The sequence below is a fragment of the Theobroma cacao genome, chromosome 10 (assembly GCF_053813885.1).
Source record: "Theobroma cacao isolate CCN51 chromosome 10, ASM5381388v1, whole genome shotgun sequence".
NCBI lineage: Eukaryota > Viridiplantae > Streptophyta > Magnoliopsida > Malvales > Malvaceae > Theobroma > Theobroma cacao.
The window spans coordinates 20,300,181-20,311,614 of NC_142648.1; the positions used below are offsets into that span (position 1 = coordinate 20,300,181).

At 32.1% G+C, this 11,434-nt stretch overlaps 1 protein-coding gene across 1 annotated transcript; it reads right to left on the bottom strand.

Moving 5' to 3' along the window:
* Positions 1-4,053: 4,053 nt before the first annotated feature.
* Positions 4,054-4,739, bottom strand: LOC18586826 (uncharacterized). The gene is made up of 2 exons (XM_007010391.3): positions 4,556-4,739; positions 4,054-4,461 (listed from the first exon to the last, which is right to left on the bottom strand). The coding sequence occupies exons 1-2, from the start codon at positions 4,709-4,711 to the stop codon at positions 4,084-4,086; spliced, it is 534 nt and encodes a 177-aa protein (XP_007010453.3). The 5' UTR covers positions 4,712-4,739; the 3' UTR covers positions 4,054-4,083.
* Positions 4,740-11,434: the final 6,695 nt, after the last annotated feature.

Sequence of the window (11,434 nt, forward strand, 5' to 3'; positions counted from 1 at the left end):
ACAAGAAGTAGAAGACACCTCGGATTCATTATCTTTGGCCATCAAGCACAAGTTTGATCTTTCTTCCACTTTTTCATTTATAAATCTTCAAATTTTATTTTCAGATCAAAATTTCCTTTTTCCAAAAAATCAATTTGCTCTTGGTAAGCTTTAAAATCCTTTTCCAAATTTTCATTTTCTTTTTTCAAATCAATTTTTTTTTTCATCAAGAATTCATTTACAACATCGAGTGTGGAAATGATTTTCTTGTTCTTTATATTCATTTTCTCAAACTCAAAAGCTAAATCCTCAAAAGCATCATGTAATTCATTGAAAGCACATGAATTAAGTTCACATGATGAAGAAGTTACCTTTAACTCTTCAAGAGCCATGAAGCATAATTCAATTCGATTTGAGGATATATCTTCACTTGATTCCTTATCTCCATTTGTCATGTTGCTTGTTGAGCATTGATTCTCGCAAGCGTTGTCTTCCAATTCCTTTTTCATATTTGTTTCACCATGTAACTCTCCTAATTTTTACCAAATTTCCTTGGCACTTTTACACATGAACACTTTATCATATTCTCTATAATCAAGTGCACAAATCAGAGTATGCATAGCCTTAGAGTTGATTTGAACTTTCTTTATTTCAGCCTCTGTCCACCTACTTCTATGTTTGGGAGTTTTCTCACCATTTATCGAATTTCTAATCATTAAAATGAAAGGACCATCGGTAATGGCATCCCATATCTCATAGTCAGTTTTCCTAATGTATATTGACATCCTAGTACTCCAATATGAGTAATTTGAGCCATCAAATAGAGGTGGTCTGTTTGTTGATTGTCCCTCAGCAACTATGAATTTTTGAAAAGCCATTTGGATCTTCCCAAAGGGTGTTAGACCTTAAAAACAGAGAACTAGCTCTAATACCACTTGTTGGTCCCAATAATATATGCTAGAGGGGGGGTGAATAGCACAATTTGGCTTTTTCAAAAATTGTCTCTAAGTATAGATAAAGGTGAGACAAATGAAGGAATGAAAATACAACAAAAACAGAGTAAACAAGACAACACAATTTAGAGTGGTTCGGTCCAAAACCTACATCCACTACCTTGATTATCCAACCAAGGATTTTTCCAACCATCCACTAAGAACCAGTGAAATTCTCAAGCTTTCACCAAGCTTTACAATGGCTTTTACAAGGCTGAGCCAAAACCTTTTACACTAGTTTTTCCCAAGCTTAACTATAACCCAAAGTGGTTTTTCAAAGGCTCAACCACAACTTTTCACAATGGTTTTTCATGGGCTCAACCAAAACCCAAAGTGGTTTTTCAAAGGCTCAACCACAACCTACAACAATGATTTTTCACGGGATCAACCAAAACCCAATAACTAACTTTTCAAGGCTAAGTTAAAACCTTAACACATTCAAGCAAACCTTGTTTGAAACAACCACTTAAAGTGACTCCCTCACTTTAAGAATACAATAAGAAAAGTAGAAGAAAGTACTTATGATCACTCGTTGATCTGATTGGTACAAGATTGAGTGCAAAATACAAATGCAAAGAGCAAGCGTTTAAGTGTAGACAAGTGTAGTGAAGATTTTTTGATTTTTCAACTCTCTATAGCTCAAATCTCATTCAAGGCTTCTAAAAAAAATTTGTTTCTAATTGTTGGAAGACCCTTTTATACTTAGAGAAGCAACTCTGATGGCAGTTTGGTAATTTTATGTCCATTGGAAACAGTTGAGGATGAGTTCTAGTCGTTAATATGTTTTGTAATGCTCTGGTTCAAATTACAAACAGAGAGCTCTTAGTCATCTGACTTGGTTGACTAAGTTGGTTCTATTTCAGGTTGCAGATTTTGGCAGAGAGCAGTTAGTCAACTGACTTGGTCGACTAAGTTGATTCTATTTCTCAAACTCTTCAGCCCGTCATTCCTCCAATTTGAAACTTGGTCAACCAACATTCTTCCTTGTTTCACCAACAAGCTTCCTCCTTGTTAGACAGTTGAATCTTGTTATTTTTATCCCTCTTTTTCTTTTGATATACTCTTTCAAGAGTTAATTAATTAATTTCATATATTAATTTTCTTACACACTTAAGTAAAGGTATTAGATACAAATTAATGAGAATGTTTTATTATCATCAAAAACTAATGGAGCCAACAACTTCCTTTTCAATTAAGAATCCAGTCATTTTTTTTGAAAACTTGATCCTTGGGCTGGCACATTTAATTTTGAAAATAAGAGACTTTTGAGAAAATTAAGACCATGATCATCCATAATAAAAAATATGTTCAAGCAATTAAAGCATTTCAATGTATTTTTCTTTTAAGTTCAGCTTTAACAATTCTTTAAGGATTTTCTTCATCCTCAAAATTATCTTTTACTTTTAAAGCTCATTAAGTTCAATCAATTTTTTCATGTTAAAAGAATAATAAAGCTAACAAATAGTTTTTCATAGGTGGAAGTCTTTTTATGGCAAGTGTTACTTGATAAGGCTGTGGGATATGTCCTTTTCTGCCATTAATTAGACTCTATGGCTATTTCCAAATGAAGTTGTTTTTTAAAGGAATGCTTTGGATTCATGAGCAATTGTGTGATTTAGTTAAATTGTGATTAAGCAAAATTGTGATTAAGCACATGTTAGATGGCCTAAGATTGATGGTTTTACTCTTGATATTATGTTAGTTCCAAATTTAGTAAAAGTTCTTAGTAAAGGTCCAAAGGTAGCTGCTATGGTTGATTGGGTTGCACCTCCTAAAGGATGGATGAAGTTTAATATGGATGGGCCAACGAGGGGAAATCTGGGGGAGGTGAGAATAGGTAGAGTTTCGAGAAATAGTTTGGGTGAAATAAAGATTACTTTCTCTAAGTCCGTAATAGCACATGATGCGAATTTTGCTGAACTTTGTGTTGTGCTTGAGGTCTTTATCATTTTTGTTTCTTCCAAATGGCAGGCTACACATTCTTTATTAATTGTGAGTGATTCTTCTAACGTCGTTAAATGGGTTAATGACTCGAAGATGTGCCTTGGAAATAGAGGAATTGGATTATCAAAATCGAGCACTTCAAAAGAAGACGATGAATCAGAAGAATATTCACACCTTGTAGAGTGCTAATAGGATTTTGGATCCACTAATGAAAGATGGAGCACTAAGGGAGAACGATCTCATCAATTTCCTGCCATAAAGTCGGTAATATCTAACTTATATCTTGTGATGGTGTCTTTTTTGGGGCGTTGTTGATTCTACTATTGTGATAGATGATTGTGAGTTTTCTTTTAAATGTGGGTTGGCTTCTTGATGATGTGATTTTTTTCTAGACATAAAGGAAATTTTGATGAGTTTCTTCGGTAGAGTTCTTTCCTAATGAGGTTGTGTTTATTTCTTTGTAATGCAATATTTGGTTGGAACATACGGTTTTAGCTTTATAACTGTAAGTTCCATGCTGTAAAAGGATTATTCCTTATTCATATTAATGAATTTACTTATTAAAAAAATTAAAAACAACAAAAAGAACAATAGGAATATAAACTCTAAAGAAATATAATTTTTGAGTTACCTAATAAGAAGTAAATATCTTTCATCTTATGAATTTCACCTCTTTTATCTCAGGATTTGTACATATACTTTCAAATTATAATTTTAAGTTTTAATCATCGAGGTATACCTTGTTAAGACAATTCTGTACCTCTCTTAACGTACATAACCGTTATATTAAATGCATAACTAATAGTGGTGGTCCAAAATTTTGCATGAGAGGTGATTAGAGAGTAATTATATAAAATCTTTTTCTATATATCTCAAATTTTATATATATAATAAAAATAAATAAAAATTGAAAAATTGATAGATGGTGGCCGCTATCACCTTGACTCCATCACTAATAATTAATCATCAATATAACAATAAAAATATAGTCTCACTTATTAATTCTTACATAGAAGATACCATTTTCTCAAAAAGAAAAAAAAAAGGTATGATGAAAGTAACAAAATGTTACAAGTCAGATGGAAACGAAGAAAGATTTAATTTTTATTGAACATCAGATATATAGAAAAGGGAAATATATAGTTGGAGAGGAGAGCAAAAAGATTAACTAAGTCTTCCTTGATTTCTTACCCAATCTGTGGCGAAATATATCAATCAGAATAGAGGAGTTGCACTTTGGGCATTTGGGATTTATTTCAGATACCATCACGTAAATCAAACAATGAGAACAACCCATCAGAATCAGTGATGGATCCTCAATTGTTTTGTTGCTAAACTCAACTTCTTCACTGGACGATGAGTCTAGGTTTACAGGCATGCATGACGATGTCGATGATATCTCTGATTGGTTTCCACATAAATCCTTTTGCTGCAGCAAACCTAGCGGTGTTAGACTCAGATTCAAGTCTAGGCTTCCTCTTTGTTCCTCTTCACCATTCTCCATTTCCATAAAGCTTCTCTTTCTAGCTTCTCCTTTATGACATTTCTACGAAAGATAAACAAAGAATCAGCATGTAGATGAGTAAAAACTTAATACTGGCAAAAGTGACATACTTGTGCAAAGAAAAAATAAACATTACCTCATTGTCATCTAATTCAATCGATGATGAATTGAGATGGTAGGATTTGTTAAACTCTCCTAGGAATTCATCTATGTTTAAGCAATTCTTGGGGGTGAAGTCAGCACTTGCATCTAAACTAGAACTCATCCCTTGTTGATTTTGTTGTGAGGCCATTGTTTGGAATGAAAAAGAATGAAGGGTTCTGTGAACTTTGTTGGGTTTTATATTTAGTTCATAACAAAATGGGCAGTGTATGTTCAATGTGAGAGAAGATGGTTTTTGAGAACTATGAGTTGGTAGACACTGGTCATATAGGGGGCAAAAAGAAATGAAACTTTTCAAGTTAAAGTACAGGAGGAAAGAAGTAAATAAATAATTCTCATATGAAAGGAAAATTGAAGTTAACTAGAATTTTGGGAGTTTAAAACCATGGGAGAAAAGAGCCAGAACTTTAATAGTTGCAAGCCAAGTGTGGATTGAAGGCTCAACTTTGTATTAAATTTGAAATCCAAGTTGGGTAATGCCAAAGGGGAAAAATGTTAGTAACCGTTGTAATTATGAAAACAAACAAAGGACAGCAAATTCCCATTTGTAAAGGATGAAGGGACATCTTATTTTCTCCACTGTCACACCATGACAAAAATCCAACAATCAATGGGTTTGCATTTGCATTAAAATCCTAATTGCCACAAGTTTTGAACCTCTTTCAGGGCAGTTTAAAGTGCATTAATTGATGGGGAAAAGAAGCTGGCTCCAAGGATGACAGGCCAAAGACAACAGGTGGGCAAAAATAATGGCAGAGAGATTAAGGAAAAACTTCCAAGGCAGGGTATCAGATCAGCCTTCCTTAAGAGGACAAATCATGAGAACACAAATCATCTTCACTCATTCATTGTATAAACAAATTTATGGAACTGTTAATAGAAGTTTTCTACATTAAAGTAATTTAAAAGTCAATTATATATATAATATAAATTTTCAATTTTTAATTCTTCCAATTTTATAGTTTCCAAACATTAGTATTTATATACAATTATTACATAAATATAAATGCTCACATATAACGTACCTAACAATAAATACTAATAAGTGTTAAACCTCTTACATTCATAACTTTTTGACTCTTTCTTTTAAAAAATGGACCCCATGTTAAATAGAAGTTATTATAAATTGGGTTAATTATGCATTTAGTATTCTTTTGAGTTACACTCATATTCTTGATTTGAGATCTAAAATTTTAAAATTCATAATTATATATTCAAACTTTACTTGCGTACATCAATTTGCACACGACCGTATCATCGTTAATCAAATGGTAATGTATCCAAAAATGCCCAATAAAATAGCAACACATGCCAAAAAATGCCTAGTCGATTTTTTAAAACCTTTTATTTTTGAAATTAAAATGTAAAAGAAGAAAAAATCAAAACATAAGCTGGGGAGATTTTTCCCTTTTTAAAACTTCCTCAACCCCTCCTTTCTCTCTCTATCTCTCCTTTCCTCTTTTTCCCTCTCTTCTTTTATTTTTTGAAATTCTTTTTATTTTTTTTTATTTTTTAGTATTTTTTTCATATTTAAAATATAGAAAATTTAAAAAGAAAAAGGAAAAATGGCATGGCATATTTTCGGAGATGTGGCACATTTTGATTGCATTTTCTGGAGATGTTACCCATTTGACTAGTGGAGTTAGCTAACTATGCAATATGTTTAATAAAATGAAAGTTGGAGTATAATTAATATGTTGTAGCAAATTTCAATAAATTTTAACAAAAAATAAAATAAAATTTCACATTCTAATCTTTGAAATTAAGAAATTAATTTTGCTTAATTAATCAATAATATGATTAAAAGATAACTCAATTTTACAAATATATTTATTATGTGTTTTCAAGTCAATGAAAAAATATTAAATATTATAACTTAATAATAACTTCATCTGAGTATTTGAACTTCAATTCAATAATAGTAAAATATCTATTGAATTAATCTTATAGTAGAAGACCAAAAATAAAAAAGAACCCTATCATATCAACTTTGTATGGGGATTTACATAATGATAGCAAGATATTAAATTTATGAGCATTTAAATTTTTAGTGCATTCTATTATAAATTTAAATTAATGCCTTTTCCTCTCTTTCTTTTTTTTTTTTTGCATTGATTTCTCTTTCACTTTTTTTTACTTTATTTATTTATTTTTTAATTTGGAATATCTATTACTAATTCAATTTCTTATTTATTATCACAATTATTGAATTGATTTTTACAAAACTTATTTAAATAATCAATTTATCTTCTTTCTTCTACTTGTGAGAGAGAGAGAGAGAAAAAGAAACTAACAAGTTTTGCATGTAGGCATGGAGGAGATGCAATGGCTACAAGTAACGGGTGGCAAGGGTTATAAGGCACAAGGATACGTGGTCAGTCAAAGTTGGTTTAGTGGGAAGGTCTCTTTTTTTTGTTTTTTGTGGATAACCTAAGTTAGGTATTTCATGGGCGAATATCAAAGAAGTCTTAAATCAATTTGGTATGAAGGTGGATGTGTTCATCCCTCGAAGTTCTCACCAAATACTAATTAATTATAAGTTTGTACGGTACAGGGAGAAGAGGGACATGAAAATGTAAGGAACATGACCAAGTTAGCTACAGAAGTTAACTCCAAGTCAATAGCAACCTTTGTAGATTCTCTCCAGATTACCAAATCAACTCAAGTCATTAAACTAGTTGAGTCTATTTTATTCAAATTGTAGCAATAGTTTGAATTTTTATTGAAATTGTAACAATAGTTTAAATTTGCATTATGGATAACTTGTAAGTGTGTGTGTGTGTACACACTTACCATAAATCAATGAAGTAAGGCTAATTTAATATCAATGTTTGTCAACTTTTATATGATATCAAAGAGTTCTGCTTAGCTAGCTTTGATCCTTTTTTTTTCTCCATGGCTGCCACAAATTCTTCCCTAACCACTTTAACCAATAATCAAACTATAACTCCTACTCCTATCTCTATTAATGCAACAGCTCAACTACCATTAAAATTAACATCAGTTAATTTTCCCTCATGGCAAATCCAATTTAAATCACTTCTTACAGGCCATGATCTCCTTGGCTATCTCACTGGCAAAATAACTTGTCCTCTAGTAATAATTTTTACTTGAGAAACACAAACCCATAATCTAGAATATATTTTTTGGTATCGTCAAGATCAATTTTCCTTCATGCGATTGTTGCTTCTATCTCAGAATCAATTCACCCTCTCATTGCAACAGCAAAAATTCCCAAGAAGCATGAGAAAAACTCACCAAACCATTTTCCAGTAAGACTAGTACCAAAGTAATATCTTTAAAGAAAAAGTTAACACTTTCTACGCAAGAATGCAAGACCATTGCAGATTATCTACAATTTATGAAGACCAAAACTAATGAACTAGCCATGGCTTAAGCTCTAGTAACTAAAGAACATTTGATCATATTCATTTTGAATGGGCTTGGACTAGAATTCAAGGAATTATCTATTACCATACGAGCTAGGGAGTTTGTTATTTCATTTGAAGAACTCCATGACAAGCTTACAAACTGTAAGGCAACTATCAAATAAGAAGAGTCCTGTTCGGTTTCTACTATTGTAGCAAATTATGTTGCATTCACTCAGAAATACAAAGGTAATTATCCAAACAAATGACATAACTTCATAAACAATTTTTCCTTTCCAAATAATTGTACCAACTTCAACAAGAAAAAGTTTGTTCCTACTCATGCTTCTAATTACTCGAAATTACTTCGCCAACCCTATGAAAAACCAGGACATTTGGCCAAGACTTGTAGTTCTAACAAAACAGTTGCTAAAGAACCTATTGCTAATTAAGGAAGCCTTTGTCCTATTTGCGGCTTCTTCTCAGGTAATTTCTCATTCTCTTATTATTGAGTTTGATCCGATGAACGTTATCAAGTGGTGTAACCAACTAAACTCTACTCTTTGGTGCACAATGCCATTTTAAACTTGATTTACTATCTCAAGAAGAGAATTATCAATTGGTCCGTGGTCCATGTTCCCCGTGAAGGTAACAAACTAGTAGACCACGTTGTGAAAGATGGTGTAAGTAAAACTACTTATCTCATTTAGGTTTTTAGTCCCTCTAGTAATGAGTTAGTCTGTCTTACCATTGATTCTGGTTGATGTCTTTCTTCAACCTTGGTGCTACTACATTTATGGTGTTTTGTTTTTGGTTTTTTCTACTTTTTGCTTTCTTTTCCTTGCTCTCTGTTGCCTTCAGGTCATTGTTGTCTACTACTCCCTCTTTTTTTCATCTTTGAGTTTGTGAACAGTGCTTCTTTTATTTTTGTTGAAGGCTTTGGTGATGTATTGTTCTGCTTCTTTCTAATAAAACTTGTACGCCATTCAAAAAATAAATTGTGCATTCCTTTCAATCACATAACAACAAGAATTCGGTAGTTGACTCGGGAGCCTTTAATCATGTCACCTCCAACTTGAAAAATCTTTCATTATTCTTTAAGCATGGTGGTCCAGATGAAATCACAGTTGGTGATGGTAAGGTTTGAATGTTAAACATATAAGTTCAACTGTTATTCCAAACACCAATACACCTCTTCAATTATCTAATGTTTTGCATGTGCTTAGCATGAAAAGAAACATCATTTCAATCTCTCAATTTTGCAAAACTAATTCTATTTCAATTGAACATTTTCCTTTTCATTTTTTGGTGAAGGATTTAAGCGTGGGGGCACCTATAATGAAAGGCTTGAGTAAAGATGATCTGTATGAGTTTCTAAGACACTTGCCACCTTTCTAAGCAATGAAACAGCCTTGATCACTTTCAAAATCTCACCTGTTGTTTGGCATAATTGACTTGGATACCCATCCTCTCAAACTCTCCACTTTATGTTGAAATCATTTGGTTTATCTTTTAATGCTTCAAATAAATTGTCACATTCTGATTCATGTGCAAGTAATAAAGGTCACAAATTACCATTTTATAATTCTACTCTTTCTAGTTCCAAACCTCTATAGCTTATTTATATTGATGTTTGAGGGCCATCTCTTATTACATCCATAGATGGTTTTCACTACTATGTTATCTATGTTGATCATTACACTAAATATATTTGGTTTTTCCCTCTTAAACAAAAATCAGATGTTTATGTCTTGTTTCTTTCATTTAAATCACTTATAGAAAAAAATTTTGGCACTTCAATCATCACCAAATATTCTGACAATGTTAGAAAGTATAAAAATTAACCTTTTACCTTGGAGCTCATGGCATTTCTCATCTCACCACTCCACCTCACACACCAAAGCATAATGGAGCTGCAGAGAGAATACATACGCACATTGCTAAAACTAGCCTAACATTATTACATCAAGCTTCAATGCCATTGTCTTTTTGGACTCATGCATTTCAAACTTCTATTTATTTAATAAATAGACTTTCCACACCAATTTCACAAAACAAATCTCCTTTTGAAAGTCTGTTTAATATTCAAACAAATTATACCAAGCTTAGAGTTTTTGGTTGCCTTTGTTACCCTTGGATTAAACCATATAATAACATAAACTCTTACCAAATCCAAACAATGTGCCTTTTTGGGTTATTCCACCACACAAAGTGCCTACAAGTTCTATGATATGGAAACTAAAAAAAAAAATATTTCCCAGCATGTTAAATTTCAAGAATCAAATTTTCCTTCTTCAATCAATCAAAATAATATTTCATGTCCTTTTATACAAAAGGTACCTTATTTCCTTCTCCTAGTATATTTCAACCACTTCAATTTCATGGCGTAATACTTACAAACTTGGAAAATGTGATAAATGTTTCTTTAACTCAATAATTTGATATTCATACTACTAATCCAACCTCTATTGTCTTAAATTCTTCTTCAGGATATGATTTTAGAATGAATTCTGCTCAAGATATGGTTCACTCTTTTGATGCACAACCTCCTTAAGTTGTGATAAGAACACATCCAATGACCACTCGATCCCAAAACAATATTGTTAAGCCTAAGAAAGCTTTCACACCACTAAACACCCTTTACCTCTTCCAAATGAACTCACTTGTGTTAGTCAAGCTGTAATTGATCTTAATTGGAGTAATGCTATGATAGAAGAGTTCAATGCTCTTGTCAGAAAGCATAATGGGAGCTTGTTCCATCTAATTCCAAGCAAAATATAGTTGGTTGCAAATGGATTTTTCAAATCAAAAGAAAATCATATGGCACCATTGAAAGATATAAAGCCAAGTTAGTTGCTAAGGGATTCCATCAATGAGCAAGAACTGACTATAAGAACACATTTCATCTTGTCATAAAACCAACTATAATCAAAGTAGTGCTTTGCATTCTGTTGGCTCATGGTTGACCTATTCAACAACTGGATGTTAATAATACCTTTCTTCAAGGCACATTGACTAATGAGGTTTACATGGCACAACCTGTAGGCTTTATTGACAAGGATAATCCTTCTCATGTTTGTAAGTTGAAAAGGCTATTTATGGCCTCAAACAAGCTCTTCGGGCCTGGTATAAAGAACTAATTTCATTTCTACTTAGCTATGGTTTTCAAAATTCTACTTCAGATGCCTCATTATTCATCTATGCCAAAGATTCTATTTTGATTTTTTTCTTGGTTTATGTTGATGATTTACTAGTCACAAAGAACAATTATGCTATTATGTTTGTTTTTCTTATTAAACTCGCTAATAGATTCTCTCTTACAAATCTTGGCAGACTCAATTTCCTCTTGGTGTTGAAGTGATTTCTACATCTCATGGCATGCTTTTGTCTCAACATAAATATATATGGGATATTCTTCATTCATTTGATATGGCTACTTCGAAAGAAGTCACAACACCTATGGCAACTAATGTTGAGTTGTAATT

Coding starts and splice junctions, on each gene's coding strand:
- LOC18586826 (XM_007010391.3), bottom strand. CDS start 4,711: ATGGCCTCACAACAAAATCAACAAGGGATGAGTTCTAGTTTAGATGCA. Junction 4,462..4,555: donor TTGAATTAGATGACAATGAG/GTAATGTTTATT, acceptor TATCTTTCGTAG/AAATGTCATAAAGGAGAAGC.